Consider the following 17,508-nt stretch of genomic DNA (forward strand, 5'->3'; position numbering starts at 1 on the left):
TATAGCAGAGAAGATGTTGGATCAAGAGTGGGGAAGTCCAAGTCTATTTTCACTCACTGAAAATTCACTGAATAAATTTGGGTCAGTCCTTCTTCCTCAGCCCTTTCTATCCTACAGGGTACTGAAGGTGAAAAATTGGGGGAATATGCATTGCCCTTTTGTTCTCCAAGTATCCTCTGGGATGAAGACAATTATACAAAACAGGTGTTGCAGGAGGATTTGGGGGCATTCCTACGTTTCATTTTCTTAAATTTGAATTTAAACATACATTTATGAGCACATACTACAGTTTGTGGGTGTTTCCTGCAAGGAAACCCACCTTTCATTTTCAGCAAGGCTGGTTTGAAGGTGCTCCTGGAGCTGTAGGTAGCCTTGGGTCTTGGACTGCCATGGATGGATGAGAAGATCCTTCTCCAATCTGTGTCCTGAGCCTTTAGGATTCAGAACTCTCAGGCAGCATGTTAATTATGGATTTTGGGACATGCCCCTTATGGAGGGCATTGCAGATAAAATATCTGGTCAATGTATATGGAATCAACAAAACCATCTTCCTGACATTTATGGCAGGGGTCTGCCAAACTACAGGGGGTGGTGCTCATCTCTGTTCCAAGGCCACAGAGCCAGAGCTGTCTGAAGACATTGCTGCAGTCATGTGGCCAGCATGATATCACGGAGCACTGTTACCTTCCCACCAAAGTGGTACCTATTTATCTACTCGCTTTTGCATGCTTTCGAACTGCTAGTTTGGTAGAAGCTGGAGCGAGGATGAGAGCTCACCCCATTGAGTGGCGCTTGGGTCTCAAACCTGAGCTGCCGGCTTTCCAGCCAAAAAGCCCAGTGTCTTAACCAATGAACCACCAGGTCGCCCGCTTTAGGCCTGAAGGATGTAATTTAAGTTCCAGAGAAGCAACAGTTTCAAAAGCCTTGAATGCAGCACCCAAACTTCCCATTGGTGGACACCAGGTTGTTATTTAACGGGATAGAAGGGGGAAATCATTCCAAACATGGCTAGAGAATGATCATATTAAATCAATTGAATAAATGGAAGGAAAACAAGCAGCTTTTCCCAGAGTCCTGGGTACTCAGAGCCAGCATACCACTGTCAAAGACCAAGCATTCTACACTCCCTGTTCAGATAGAAAAGAATATTTGTAGCTCGAGGTTGAACTGTGGAATCCTTGGTGCTCTCTGAGCTTGGTTGTTTTCATTACCAAACTAGGTAACACCATCAATGCTACCTGCTAGCACTGATAACGTTACCTAGTTTGGTAATAAAACATCTGCAAGAAAACCACCAAGCTCACATACACACTGCCCCCAAGAGATTGCCTTCTACCTTAAGACAAAGATGTCCAGTTCCTACAAAGACCAGCCAGCTCTGTATGGGAAATCTTAGATCATGGCTCCACATATTAACATCCTTATCTGTGGGTGATGAACGTATTATCATAAAACCCCACAATTGGAGGGAAAACCAAGTAAAACCAAGAAGGTTTGAGGCCCATTTGGGGTACCCAAAAAATGTTCCCCCTTGAACATTTTTTCCTTACCCTGCAAAAAAAAACAAGTGAAGATGGCCAGGATAAAATCTGAATTGCATTTACTTTTTCCATTTAAGCTTATTTAAATGGGATTCTTATTCAATTCTAATGAATCATCAACTTAATTAAGAACAATTAATATGATTACTCCCAGCGTATTTAACACATTTCCTCTTCTGCTTTATTAAAAATTAAAATTCAGTGGCAACTTTCAGGCCACTTTCTAGAGATTACATCACAGAATCCCTTACAGAAGGACTACATTCTCTGATCCTGACTCCACTGCCCAACCAAATCTTTTACTCAGTATGGAAAATCCACAGCTGGGGCATTTCCAGAAGTCCATTTTCTCCTTGACGTCCTCCAGAAAACAAGAGCACCTCTTTAGATCACTGGCTGTATTGCTGCAGTGCTCAAAAGACATGTAACTTCAGACATTTCTTTGTACTCCAGTTGAAATGTTACCTGCTATTGTTAGTCCTCAACTTACAACCGTTCATTTAGTGACCGTTCAAAACCCTAACGGCACTGAAACAAAGTGACTTATGACTGTTTTTCACACTTAACAACCGTTGTAGTGCGCCATGGTCAGGGGATCAAAATTAGGATGTTTGGCAACTGGCATGTATTTATGATGGCTGCAATGTCCCGGGGTCACGTGGTCACACATTTTGCGACCTTCTGACAAACAAAGTCAATGGGGAAGCCAGATTCACATGGAGTAGCAACCATATTACTAACTTAACAACTGCAGTGATTCTCTTAACAACTGTGGCAAGAGATGTCATAAATTGGGGCAACATTCACTTAACAACTGTCTTGATTAGCAGTGGAAATTTGGGGCTCAATTATGATCATAAATAGAAGACCAATCAGGATGATTAGGGGACTGGAGACTAAAACATATGAAGAACGGTTACAGGAACTGGGCTTGGCTAGTCTAGTGAAGAGAAGGACCAGGGGAGACATGATAGAGGTCTTCCGATGTTTGAGGGGCTGCGACAGAGAGGAAGGGGGTCAAGCTATTTTCCAAGGCACCTGAAGGCCAGACAAGGAGTAATGGATGGAAACTGACCAAGGAGAGGTTCAACCTAGAAATAAGGAGAAACTTTCTAACAGTGAGAACAATCAACCAATGGAACAAAAGTTGCCCTCGGAAGTTGTGGGAGCTTCATCACTTGAAACTTTCAAGAAGAGATTGGACTGCCCTTTGTCAGAAATGGTGTAGAGTCTCCTGCTTGGGCAGGGGGTTGGACTAGATGACCTCTAAGAGCCCTTCCAACTCTGATTATCTGTTAGACTCCCTGTATAACTTAAGGTCCTGGAATCCAGTCTTGTGACTCAGGCAGCAGAGAAAAAGTGTTTGCTCTTGCTTTTCATTTCTTTCCAGTGTGTTATCCTAAAAGGAAGGGAACTGATAAAAGGGCTCAAATGCATGCTGCAAACAGCACAGATTAACTCCTGGTCACCCAGCAATGATGGCAACTATTTAAATATAATTAGTCAAAAAAGCTCAGCTTGTATCCTATCAAAGTAATGCCCCAGATCCAGGCACATCTTTTCCACATCCAGTTCTGCCCAGCCAGCCATTCTATGAGCAGTTTAAAAAAAATGCTTATATTTCTTTCGAGGTGATGAGAGATGTCAGTTAGCAGCTCTCCTTTCTGTTCTCCCAAAATAAGCGCATCAAGAGGAGGTAGATTTGATCTGAGCCACAGTATTAAACAAAGGGAATACTGAAGCTCTTCTCTACCCTGCTTTTCCCATCTAAAATTTTTTGTGTATTCCAGGATGCAAAGAAAGAAAGAAAAATAGCACATGCGCTTGTATTATTCCCACAACAAAGAAACCAACACCTCTAAGTTACGGATCTTCTTAGAATAGAATGAATGAGCTGGAAGAGACCTTGGAGGTCTTCTAGTCCAGCCCCCTGCTCAAGCAGGAAAACCTATACTATTTCAGATAAGTGACTGGCTAGACTCTTCTTAAAAACCTCCAGTGATGTTCTTCTTGCCCAAGGAGAGATTCAACAGCCCTTTTTCCCAGTTGCACCATCACATTGCAAACTAAATCCTTAAACTCCCCCTCATTTTATCTTTGCAACAACTGAGATAGTAACCAGCCCAAAATGATCAGGAAAGCTCTGGTCTTAGTCTAATACTTTAACTACTGTAATAACATTCTCTCTAAGGTTCAAGCAGAAGATTTTTCCAACGCGGCTTGAAAATGCCAGGGATTAAAACCTGTTTTAGAAGCAATTCTAAATTTAGAAGCTATTCTAAAATGAAGAGGGATGCCAATATTCAGGCAGGGCTTTTGAAAGTATAAAATATATATATCTGTTTGGAATGAAGTAATGGAAAGTATCTTAAGGAAATAGGTTAAAGAACAACCAAACGTTTAGTTTTTAAAATGTGGCTGTTTTAGGGTGGGTGACAATGCATAATAGTATTTTTTATTAGAGTCACAGACCAGTGTTAGAAATAAGAATAAAAAGAGGAAGAGGAGGAGGAGGAGGAGAATTATTATTATTATTATTATTATTATTATTATTATTATTATTATTATTATTATTATTATTATTATTATTAATGGGACCATAAAATAGAGAAAAATCATAGAAAATGAAGAAGCTCAAGTTCTCTGGGACTTCAATAATGAAAAAAGACAAGATACTATATTACCATTCATGCTGGGTTATCAATGGGCACCAAAAATCTGCCTAATTTTGCAGATAATATAACAAAATTTAGCTACATTCAAGCAGATTACATCAGGGATGTCAAATTTACGGCCCACAGCCAGATGTGTCATGCGCTTGGCCACGCCCATCCCCATTTTAGCAAAGGGGGGGAAAGTTGTGATACATCACATGATGACAATATGACACTGCGAGTTTGACACCCGTGGACTACATTGTACTGACCTGATTAACAGCAGTTGCATGTAAAAAAAAAAAGATTTGTTGTTCCCCAGTTATGTTAGCAAGTGAGGTGTTAAGAAGTGGGTCTGTGAGTCTTTGTAGAAGGTACAGTAGAGTAGGATGTAAGCAGGATGACAATGCAGATGGAGTACAAGGACAACCTATTGTTGCTTGGGGACCATGATGGGTCAAGAATGGGATTCAACTTGATGTAAAAATGGGACACTCTCTGTGGCAAGGAAGTGTTCCTGCACTGAAATGGGATAGTCTATAGCAGGGGTGGGCAAACTTTTTGGCTCAGGGGCCACATTGACCTTTAAAATTTGACAGACGGGCCGGGTCAGCACAAGATTTTGGGGGAATTGCCCCCCCCCTTCTTCTCCTCCTTCCCCTCCCCTCAGAGGCCCCCTGAGTCAGGAGTTGCTATCGCCGGCGCAGCTCCGCGCGGTTCCAGTCCCGCGTTGCCTCGGGAAGGGAAAGGCAAAAAGGAAGAGCCGCGGTGGCGCTTTGCAATGGCAGCAGCGGCACCGGAGGCTCAGGCTCAGTGGCTCCTGGTTTTGCCTTTCCCTTCCCAAGGCAACGCGGGATTGAAGCCGCGTGGAGCTGCGCCCACGGTAGTAACTCCTGACAGCCCCAGCCAGACACCTGAGCGGAGCCCGGGCAGAGGGAAAGCAGTGGGCGTTCCCTGGGTGGCGACCTCGGCCCTGCCACCAGGGAAGTGGCTGCCCAGCTCCGTGTTGTGTGTGCGATTTTATGGCATGTGGCGCGGGGTCTCTTTTGGCCGGCCCCAATTTTTTTTTCAGAGGGGAATTTTTTTTCCAGAGGCGGGCCATATTAAAATGACCAACGGGCCGTATGTGGCCCGCGGGACGTAGTTTGCCCACCCCTGGTCTATAGGGAAAATGTGGGGATTTAAATGAAGGAGGGCCTCAAACCAGAATGGCACAATAATAAAAACCAACGTGGATGGGAAAACAATCAGACTGGATTTGAGCAGGGGCGGTGGGCTTCTCAGAGGGTCCAAATGTCAAGATGGACATCATGACCATGTGATTGGAACCCCAGGCCCATTTAAAGAGGAGTTTTGATCACATGATTATGGCCACCACCCTGACTCTTTGGACTCCTCCCCTTGTGGACACATTTGGATCAGTGGAGTTCAAACAACAAAGCTTTTATTTTCTCTTAACCCATTATTTCTTCCATCAAAATCTCCACACCTTACCTATTCACCAAACCCTGACTGTTCATGTGTGGAATTAATAATGTTTTCAAGAGAAATGAATGTAGAGGAAAATGCTTATGGCAAAAATGTCAGCCTCATTAATGCAGTGTGAGGCTCTCCACGGTTGCTTAAATGACCAATAAATAAATAGATAACATTACTGATTGGATTCATCACAACTGATTGGATTCATCACAACATTCTCTTGTCTTGCCTACTTTGGCCTTTGGGCAAAGCTTTTGAGACGTTCAGAAGCTGAGCACCTGTTGGTCCTTTCCATGGAACATGCATCAAAGCTACCATAGAGGCTTGATCTGTCTAGCTTTCAAGGGCTGGATAAGTTGTAGGAATGGCTATGAGAAAGGCAGTGTCAACCAAAGGACCATAAATCAACACCTTCCTTTCCTCATTCAGCCCTACTTGGTTCATACTCGTTTTGGCAAAGGGTAGGTGGTAGCAGACAAAGGGAATGCCAGATAAAAATCTAAAACTGGGAATGTTACTAAATTTCATACGCTCAGGCCAGTTACAAACAATGAACCGTCAATGTCAACTAACTGTTTTTTCCAGTTGGGACCGATCTTTCAGGGCAACCTGATCTACTCAATTATAGGATGGAGCATACTGCTTCCTTTATTTCTTGGTTGGTAAACATAAATTCAACACATCAATGTCAATGTAGCCAAAATTGAAAATACTCCAAGTACATCAATATTACTTATGGATTCTTGCAAGGATATGATTTCTAAGTTCATCACAATTGACCATCATATACAATGGGATGTAGAACATAGAATAACAGGGATGGAAAGGACCCTGGAAGTCTTCTCATGCAATCCCGTGTCAAGCGGGAGACTCTATACCATTTCAGACAAATGGTTCATTCTCTTCTTGAAAACCTTCAGTGTTGGAGCACCCACAACTTCTGGAGACAAACCACTGATTAATTGTTCCCACTGTCAGGAAATTTCTCCTCAGTTGTTAAGTTGGATCTCTCTTTAATGATCTTCCACTTGTTACTTCTTGTCCAGCCCTCAGGTGCTTTGGACAGTAGGTTAACACCGTATTCTCTGTGACAGCTTCTCAGATATTGGAAGAGTGCTGTCATGTCACCCCTAGTCCTTCTCTTGAGTGTACGAGCATTCTGCTTTAATGTGATACTGCTCCTAACCAACCAGCCAGTCATCCCTTCTTCCAGGGTACGTCATTTCGTTCCTGCCCAGTTTTCTACACCTGTTCTGCAGCAACAAGCGATCCCTCCTTTCATGGCCATGTTTTCTGACGTTCCTCCTTCTTTGTCTCACTTCCAAACATCAACCTGCAGGAAAGGAGCAAATAACTCTTCCCTGAGGTCTAAATTGAACTTCTGCATGAAATTAGCCTAAGGGCTGCCCAGAGCCCCAGCCAGATATTGCCAGCTTCTGCATGATATCATTTCTCTTTGTTCTGGGCCTGTCAGGGCTTGATAAATGGAGATTCTTGTGTGTTGTCCTTACTAATTAGTGCATTGCGACAAAGAAGAGGGAGGAGAGAGAAATAATTGATGGTTGCCGCCTCTAAAAGATCCTGGAGCACCAATCACCCAATTGAGTATGGTTTTTTGTTGTTGTTGCTTTGTAATTTTTCAGGTTGCGCTCAAGGCTTTGGAGATATGTCAGCGTAGGTGCCCAGAAAGACTTTACTACTTGTTCGTTTTCTGTATTTGATTCTGTATTTCACCTTGCAGCACCAAGGTGAAACAATGGAGCCCAGGAAGCTTTGTGGCCACGAAACGGAAAAAGGAAAGAGGCCAGCCAGGTTGCTTCGGTCTTAGCCCACCCTTCTCCAACTGGTGCTCTCCAAAGATTCTCAAAATCATCAGCCAATTCTCGGAATTGTAGATCCAGTTATAGGAAAGAGAATTGGAAAGATGGTTTTGCCCTTATTTAATCAACCACCTTATTTCTCCCTGCTAAAGTAATTGTGGGAATCCTCTACTTATTTACTTAATTATTACTTAATTGCTTAGTGACCATTCAAAGCTACAACGGGGGCTACTAACGCCTTGGATCTAAGGTTCTGACAGTTATCTGAGAGGATTCCCGCAATTACTTTAGCAGGGAGACATAAGGTGGTTGATTAAATAAGGGCAAAACCATCTTTCCAACTCTCTTTCCTATAACTGGATCTACAATTCCGAGAATTGGCTGATGATTTTGAGAATCTTTGGAGAGCACCAGTTGGAGAAGGGTAGGCTAAGACCGAAGCAACCTGGCTGGCCTCTTTCCTTTTCTTTTTCTCCCCGTGATCGCCAGTCACCTCCAGTCCAAATTTTCAGCTGTTTGCAAAGTCCTGTAGTTGCTTAACCACATTTTACAAGTGTTTTGCCAAACAGCAATATTTACTTCTGGTTTTCAGCAAAACTGACCCATAGTGAACCATTGGCTTGTTCAATGGCCACAGCGTTCACTTGACCACTGTAAAAAAAGTTCATAAAATCAGATCAGTTACATGGGTGACCAGATTTACGATCACCCTACGTATGACCATGATGGGCAGGGTCCATAGCAGTCGTAAATCAAGGACTACCTGAGGTATAAAGGATAGTAGGGCTCAGAGATGTCTACTGGGAAGGGTAAACAAAAGTCAAGATGGCAGCCGCAACCCTACAGCCGAAGTCCCACTCTTTCTGCAGGCTCTTCAATCATGTGTTATGGCTGCCATTCTGGGTTGGACTCTCCTTCTCCCTTTCATCATGGGGGAGGTAGGGAAGATGGCAAGGAGTGGAGCATAAAATACAGAACTGACTTCAGTGTCCCTGAAATCCTTAACCAAAAGGAGGGCTTTCCCACAGAAAAGAGAGCAAACATCAAACTTAATTCCTTACAGCAAAAAGTATGCATGAAGAAAGTTACGGTACCAACCAGAGCTATGACAGAGGTTGTGAAAAACATCAACATGGCAGCTATGACTGTACAATCAAACTCCTGCCTTTTGCACTACACATATATTAAAAAGGAGAAAGTCTTTGATTATGCCGTCACAGCCAATATCTTGACTTTTTCCACTCCTTCACCGGCAGACGCTCCTGCTACCAAAGCAACTTACCAAAGATTCACTCTTTGGTCATTGTACCAAATGATAGAGATCCCAGCAGGTGCTGCTTCCCTTCCTGGGAGTGTTGCAAATAAAGGATAAATATTTTTGCCCCATGATATTGATCAGTGACCTTCACGTCTCATGCTGTTGCATTTACTCACATCTACCATACTGTTTTTTTTCTAAAGCAGAAGTGTCCAACCATGGTAACTTCAAGAGTTGTGGACTTCAAATCCCACAATTTACCAACTATCCATGCTGGCTCAAGAATTCTGGGAGTTGAAGCTCACAAATCGTAAAAGGGCCATAGTTCTCCACCCTTGTTCTAAAGGATACCAAGCTGGAGAAATATTGAGGGTAGGCTAACACCAGAGTAAAAATGTGATTTAAAGCTCTTTGGTTTTATTTTAAAGATTCAAAGCCATCGAAGAAGGGAAGTCAAGATGCGGCCTAATCAGGACTGGGTTACACAGTGGTAGGAAAACAATTTTTAAAGGGCTTTTCACCCTCTAGTAGCCCCAATCTTTCTCAGCCTACCAATCATTCTCCCTTCAGCGTTGGCTTCAAAGCTGAGTTAAAGAATGAGGAAAGAGGACGTGTATAGCTAAACGTCTGTGAAACCTTCCTGAATATTCTGAATTATTGCATATTTTTGCCAGACCTTTATCTGGACCTTACAGATACATAAAGGGAGTCTGGAATATACAAATAATGTCAAATGGACCCCCAATAATTATATCATCATAGCAACAATATAACACAATGTCGAGTCTGCTGCCATCTATTAGTGCCTCATCTAAGCAACATACCGTTCAGAGTGGTGTAAGCTTTTTCCAAGGTGGATATCCGTCTAGGGGCTACGTTGTACATCAGGGAAAGAAAAGAGAGAAGGGGCAATGAGTGAGTAGGGTTTTGCACTTTGTGCAGGCAAAAAAAAGTAGAAAATCAATGTGCAATGTTGTGGCTAACGTGCACACATACACACGCACAGATTCTGAAAAATTCTGGGATTGTGTCTAAACTACAAAGTTGAAGAGAAACTCAGCTTTAAGCAGTTAAAGATTGATATGGCAGAGGCACAATGCACCCGCCAGCTTCTTTGATGCTACTGTGGTCTTGGGCTAAATGAAATTTTCTAAAGAACTGGGGACTACCTTGGATACAGAATGCCCTGATATCTGTCTTTAAAGTGGGACCCTCATCTAGCACCCTGTTTATGTCACAGCATCCAGATTGCACTCTTGGGGGAGACATGATAGCAGTCTTCCAATATTTGAAGGGCTGCCACAGAGAGGAAGGGGTCAAGCTATTTTCTAAAGTACCTGTAGGCCAGACAAGGAATAATGGATGGAAAGTGAACAAGGAGAGATTTAACCTGGAAATAAGGAGAAACTTTCTGACAGTGAGAACAATCAACCAATGGAACAGAAGTTGTGGGAGCGCCATCACTTGAGACTTTCAAGAAGAGATTGGACTGCCATTTGTCAGAAATGGTGTAGGGTCTCCCGCTTGGGTGGGGAGTTGGACTTTATGACCAACAAGGTCCCTTCCAACTCTGATTATCTGTTAAATCTGTTAAATACAATCGGAGATGGGAGGAGCTTGCGCCGTGGCGATACGGTCTGCAATCGAGCTCCTCGATTGCAGCCGATATCTCCGCCACTGGCCGGTCCAACGGACCTACGCTGTCCCGTAGGGACAGCCATCGTGAAGAGCATATCCTGAGGATTCCGGGATACCGCAAAATCCCTGGAGAGCCCGGGTGAAGCTCTTCTTGCCAGCGGCGGAGAGGCAGCCCCATGCTGCTGAGGCCGGGCGACTCCAGACGGAAAGAGTTTGAGAAAGAGTTTGTCGGTTGGGTGAGAACTTCTTTTTTTATTTAATTTTTGAATTTGGAAAGTTTACTCTAATTATCTGAAGAAACCTGTGTGATTTTTGTTTTGTTTTTTGACAAAATTGATTTAGCGGCGTTTTTTAGGGAAACGTCAAAGAGAGAATCCATTTTTTTTTCTTTTCTTTGCTTTCGGACTCTATTGTTACTTATTGGATAACTGGACTGTTTTCTTTTTTCTATATATTCATATGTTTTATTCTTTTTCTGGACTTTTTATTTTTATTTTTTCTGGGCTAGAGGCTTCTCTTGATTTTGTTTGATTTCTCGGTGTTTGTTTTGTGTATTGCAAGCCGGCTTTCCCTTAAGAGAGGAGGGGGGAAAGTGAGAACTATGATACTTTGTAACACTGCCACCTAGAGGCTCGGAAATATTTAAAAAAAAGAAAAATAGACTCTTCTTCTCAAGGACATCCCCTGATAAGATAGAGGAAAGCACTTTGTGGAATATTATTACAGGTGTCTTTCTGGATATACATGGCTCAGCTTTGAAGCTTGTGGGAAAGAGAAGGGAGTTATAATTAGAGCCTTGGATAATTAAATAGAGTGCAGTGTTGTTGTTTTTTTTTTTGAGTTCTGCCAACCCCTTCACTAACATCAAGGTCCTGACTTTTAAGCTTGATTTATTTGCAAAGGGAAGCCTCTGAATTTCTTTTTTCTACTTATATTTTATTTTGATTTAACTGATTTTATTTTTTTCTTTTGTCTATTTGGATCCTGTTTTCTCTTTTTCCTTTTTTTTTTTTAATGTACATTAGCGGACTATTTCTTTTTCCTTTTTTTAATTGAGGTTTTTCTTTTTCTTTTTTTTTCTGGCTGGACTAAGGTGTGGAATCTGAAGAAACTTATTTTTCTTGGTTTTTGTTTTGTTTTTTGTTTTTTCTCTTTTTCTTTTTCCCTTCTTCCTTTTTGGCTTTGTCTTGTTTATTATTATTATTGGGTTTTTATTTTTACTGTTACTTTTTTTTTTTCTCATTCTTTTTTTATTGAACTAAGGTCAGGAAGAATTTGAAGAATTTTCTTTTTCTTTTTTTCTTTTTCTCTCTCACTTTTGGCTTTTTTATTGTTGGCCTTCTTACCTTGGATTAAAATTTCATATTTCTTTCTCTTTTTTTTGTGGACTAAAATTTGAAAAAACTTGAAGAGTTGGAACCACTTAAAATGAGTAAGAAATTTATATCTTCGGGTGCCTCTATGTCTGCTTCTGCCTCCCCACCATCTGGACAGCGTTCAATTCAGACATTGTTAAAGCAAGATAAGGAGAAAGAAAAAGAACAAGAAAGAGTATCCTTCCAGATGATTATGCAAGGAATTCAAGATCTTAAGGTAAAAATGGATACTATTGAACAAAGAACAGGTAGGATGGAACAGATGATGGAAAAATATGAAGAGAGACTTCAAAATGTTGAAGAGGGAGGCAAACAAAGAGAGGAGAAAATTGGAAATATCGACAATAGATTAATAGCGATTGAACAAGAAAAAAGTGAGATGTTGAAGTGGGAGTTGGATAGATCAGAATTTTATCTTAGATTCCAAAATATAGAAGAAGAAAAAGGACAAGATTTGGTTGCGATAATGGTAGGAATCTTGGCGCAGGCACTCGAGATAACAGAAGAGAAGATGATGGATGGAATTGATGAGATATATCGAGTTTTTACAAGATATGCGATGAGAAATAACCTACCCAGAGAAGTTCATATTAGATTTATTAAAAAATCTTTGAAGACACAAATATTGCAAGTAGCAAGAGAGAAGCCACTGAAATACAAAAGTAAAGAAATTTTGGTTTTAAAACAAATACCTAGAAGAGTGAGAGAGATGAGAAGAGAATACCGATTCCTGACTAAAAGGTTATTGGAAAAAGAGGTGTCTTACAGGTGGTTGATTCCAGAAGGATTGATGTTTACGTGGCAGGAACAGAGACATAGAATTGATTCAATTGAGAAAGCAGAACTGTTTTGCGCAGAGGTTTTTGGAGGCAGAGAAGGAGGAGCAGGAAAGGAGGTCCCATCAATTGAATCTCAAGAGGAACAAATGGAGGTTGGAAAAGAAGAAGGTGCAGTAGGTGGACAAGTGGATATTAAAGATCAACGTGAGGCAAGACCCACGAGAGTGGTTAAATCTAAATATAAAACATAATTATGGAAGAAAAAAATTGATTACAATGAATATAAATGGACTGAACTTAGCTGCTAAGAGAAGGAAGATTTTCCATAAATTAATGAAATTAAGGTTCGACATAATTTGTTTACAAGAAGTTCATATTAAAAAGCAACATGAACAATTGTTATTACAACCAAAATTAGGAAATTGTATACCTCTTTGACACAATCCAAGAAAAGAGGGGTGGTTTTATATATTAAAGAGGCCATTCCAGCAAAAATGATTTATACAGATGATGATGGGAGAATATTAATGGTAGAAATAATGGACAATAATAGAAAGATACTTTTGATTGCAATTTATGCACGAATGATAAACAGGAAGAATTCTATAGAAAATTACATACTAAGACTGCCGAACTTGACTATGCTAATGTAATTATGATGGGAGACTTTAATGGAATTGTGGATAATAGACTTGACTATATTGCAACAACAGTAAAGCATAACAGGAAAACTCTTCCTAAATCCTTTTTAAAATGATAGATGAATTAACTTTAAAAGACATATGGAGAGAAAGAAATGATAAATCTAAGCAATTTACGTTCTATTCAAATAGGCATTTATCATGGTCCAGACTGGATATGATTTGGATCTCAACAGATTTAATGTCTAGTATTCAAGAAGTAAATATTGAAACAAGTACTTGGGCTGACCATAACCCATTGACAATTGAATGGAAGGGACAAAGGAAAAGATCGAGATGGACATTAAATAATTCTATTTTAAAGGATAAGGAATTTATACAATGGATGGAGAAAGAATTGGCCTTCTTCTTTAAAGAGAACAGAAAAGAAGACACCTCAATACAGAATGTTTGGGACACAATGAAGGCCTATGTTAGAGGCTTGATAATAGACTATACAAGAAAAAGAACAACAGGAAAAGGCGAACTCTTAAAGCCTTGGATGATGAATATAAGGGACTTGAAAAAGAATTACAGAAAATGCCACACAGAAAAGATGTTAAAATGAAACTGGATATAACTAAACATAAAATGGATTTAATAGAGAAAGAAGAACTGGCACAGAAAATTAGGAATGCTAAACAGAATTATTTTGAGGATGCAAATAAGCCAGGTAGATGGCTAGCATACAAATTGAGAAAGGAGAAAGAGTCGAGGAAAATACCGCAGTTAATAGGCGACCAAGGTAAAATTTGTTATGGTAGCAAAGAAAAAAAAGAGATTATTTATGATTTTTATAAGCATTTGTATAAGAAAGAAGACATTGACGAGGAGAAAGTTAAACAATACCTACAGAATGCAAATCTACCTAAGATACCTAAAGAGATTGAAGAAATGCTAGAAAGTAATATAACAATGATGGAGTTAAGTCAAGCACTTAAGAAACAAAATAATGGAAAGGCACCAGGTCCAGACGGGTTTCCTGTAGAATTTTATAAAATCTTTCAAGAATCACTGTGTATTCCACTGTTAGAAGTTATGAATGAAGTTATGTTAAAAAAGATGATACCTAAAACATGGTCAGAGGCTTACATTACACTTATTCCAAAAGAGGAGGCGGACCTACTGCAAATCAAGAATTATAGACCGATTTCTTTACTAAATGCAGATTATAAAATTTTTGCTTCAATATTAGCAGAAAGACTTAAAAGTACTTGAATAACTTTATCCACTCAGACCAAAATGGGTTTTTGCCAAAGCGACAAATCAGAGACAATATGAGAGTAATTCTGGACACCCTGGAATACTATGAGGCACATCCTGAAAAGCAAATGGCTTTGATATTTTTAGATGCTCAAAAGGCATTTGATAACGTGAATTGGAGATTTATGTTACTTTTAATGGAACAGATGGGCTTTGCTAGAAGATTTATTCAGGCAATAGAAGCAATTTATAATGAACAAACAGCTAAGGTAATGATGGAGGGAGAATTTACAGATCCTATTAATATAAGAAAAGGCACAAGACAAGGTTGTCCTCTTTCTCCCTTGATATTTGTATTGACTTTGGAAGTGTTGAATAGAAATATCAGAGAAGATAAAACTATAAAAGGAATGAAAATTAAAAGGAAGAATTTAAACTACAAGCCTTTGCAGATGACCTAGTCTTTATCTTGGAAGACCCTATAGAAACAGCCTCGAAACTGTTGGAAAAGATAGAGGTCTATGGGGAGGTGGCTGGTTTGAAAATAAATAGAGATAAAACAAAGATTTTGTCAAAGAATATGTTGCTGAAACAAAGGGAAGAGTTGGCAGAACTGTTAAAAATTCAAGTTACAAACAAGGTTAAGTATCTGGGGATATATTTGACATCAAGATGTAGTACATTGAAGGAGAATAATTATATTAAACTTAAACAACAGATAGCTCAAGACTTGAAAAAATGGGAGAACTTACAATTGTCATTAATAGGAAGGATTTCAACAATTAAGATGAACATTTTACCCAGAGTCTTATTTTTGTTTCAAACAATACCAATTAGGCTTGGAAAAGAATATTTTGAGGATTTAAATAAAATTGTTTTGAAGTATATATGGCAAGGTAAGAAAGCAAGAATAAAGTTAAAGCTTTTACAGGATGTTAGATTTAGAGGAGGGTTTGGACTGCCTAATTGGGAGTTGTATTACCAAGCTGCAAACTTGACGTGGGTTAAAGAATGGATAACATTAAGGAAAACCAGATTGTTGACATTAGAAGGTCATGATTTGTTGTTGGGCTGGCATGCTTTTTATGGTACAAGGGAACTAAAACACAGGGGTATTTTAGAAGGCATTATATACGGGAGTCTCTGTGGTTGAATTGGGAGAAGATAAAAAAACAGTGTTATTTGAAAATTCCAGTTTGGTTATCGACGATAGAAGCGTTTTCTTATCCTATAATCTATAAAAAGGAACAAACAGTTAACTATGGGGAATTATTAGATGAAAAGGGTGAACTTAAATCGATGCAAAAATTGGAAGAACAAGGTATACGGATGAATTGGTTTTCATATTTGCAAATATATTCAAAGTACCATGAGGATTCCAAAGCAGAGGGATTTTATGATAAGCAAACTGACTTGGATAAGATTTTGATGGGTACTGATGAAAAGGTGATTAAAAAATTATATGGTTATTTATTGCAAATTAAGCTTGAGGAAGAACAAGTTAAAGAAACTATGATTGCGTGGGGGAGGAATTTTGGATATGGGATTGATTTAGAGAAATGGCAGAAATTATGGTCGCAAAATTATAAAATGACAATGTCTACAGCCTATAAAGAAAACTTGTATAAGATGTTTTACAGGTGGCATTTTCCCCCGACAAGGATAGCAAGAATGTTTAAGAACAAATCCGAAAAATGCTGGAAATGTCATCAGAAACCTGGCTCATACTATCACATGTGGTGGACTTGTGAGGATGCTAGAAAATATTGGACTAAAATCCACATGTGGCTGGAAAAAATGACAAAGAAGCATATAGACTTGAAACCGGAGTTTTTTCTATTGGGAATACTACCAGATACTTATAGTAAAGAGTTGAAATATTTGATTGTAAATGTATTGACTGCTGCTAGGATTGTATTTGCAAAAAATTGGAAAAATGAGAAAATTCCATTGCAAGAAGAAGTTGTAAAGAAAATTTTGGAATGTGCTGAGATGAGTAGATTGACTTTTGAAATTAGAGAGCAAGAAGATAAACAATTTTATTTAGTTTGGGATCTTTTCTATCAATGGTTGAATGATGAAATATTAAAATATAAAAGTTAGATAATAAGGAATAATAATGACTTTATTTTCCCTTTCCTTTTATTGGTTTTTGATACTATATTTATATAATAGCTTTCTTTGTTTCTTTCTTTTTCATATTTGGGATAGAATTGGTATGATTATAAGATTTGTTTTAGAATAAAATATTTAAAATATAGTTATCTCATAAAGGCATGACCGAATAAAAGTTTAGTCAAATTTTTTCTTTTTTTTCTTTAATAGAGATACTAGGATTTATAAATTTGTATTGATAAGAGTATTATATAAAGTAACTGTAATTGTGACTATGAGGTGAATGCACAAAACCGATGGACCAACCGACTTACGGTGTGTACAAAAATATGGGGGAGCTGATACTTTTATGCTTTGTTGTTGTGTTTTTTATGTTAAAAAAAATAATAAAAATTTATATATAAAAAAAAAAAAATCTGTTAAATACAATCCAAAATGGCCAAATTATGAAGACTCACTTAGCAAAGAACTTCTATCCCCATCCTTAACATATCCACAAAACACCAAAATTTTGGCCACACCTTTTCTCAATTTAGAACATCACCAGATGGCTTCCTCCAGCATTTCAGAAAAACAAGAAACTGAGTTGTGCTCTCCCCCACCTACCCATTTCCACTTTAGAACTTCCCAAATCAAGTATAGTTAGTCAAAACAAGTAATACAATGCTTAATGGATCAATGGTCTTGTCAGGATCTAGAGCAACTTTCAGTAGATTTAGGAAAGAGCTGGAAGGGACAGGGTGAGGGAATAAGGGAAGGGAAGGGAAGGGAAGGAAAGGGAAGGGAAGGGAAGGGAAGGGAAGGAAAGGAAAGGAAAGGAAAGGAAAGGAAAGGAAAGGAAAGGAAAGGAAAGGAAAGGAAAGGAAAGGAAAGGAAAGGAAAGGAAAGGAAAGGAAAGGAAAGGAAAGGAGGGGGAGGGGGAGGGAGAGGGGAAGGGAAGTAGAGGTATGACTTTCTCATGTAAA

The 17,508-nt window shown here is 39.3% G+C and overlaps 1 protein-coding gene across 5 annotated transcripts in view; it reads right to left on the reverse strand.

Annotated features, from left to right (window-relative positions):
* GTF2IRD1 (GTF2I repeat domain containing 1) overlaps positions 1–17,508 on the reverse strand; it is a 151,331-nt gene that overhangs the window by 11,566 nt on the left and 122,257 nt on the right. For 2 of the 5 annotated variants that reach the window (XM_026708622.2, XM_026708620.2), the window contains exon 22: positions 9,577–9,624. The exons of the other annotated variants lie outside the window; for them this stretch is intronic. In XM_026708622.2, coding sequence (XP_026564407.2) covers positions 9,577–9,624 — 48 coding nt within the window. The remainder of the gene's footprint in view (positions 1–9,576; positions 9,625–17,508) is intronic. 5 annotated transcript variants of the gene reach the window in all.

The sequence above is a fragment of the Pseudonaja textilis genome, chromosome 1, assembly GCF_049901715.1.
Source record: "Pseudonaja textilis isolate UNSWEBS1 chromosome 1, rPseTex1.2, whole genome shotgun sequence".
In the NCBI taxonomy this organism is placed as follows: domain Eukaryota; kingdom Metazoa; phylum Chordata; class Lepidosauria; order Squamata; family Elapidae; genus Pseudonaja; species Pseudonaja textilis.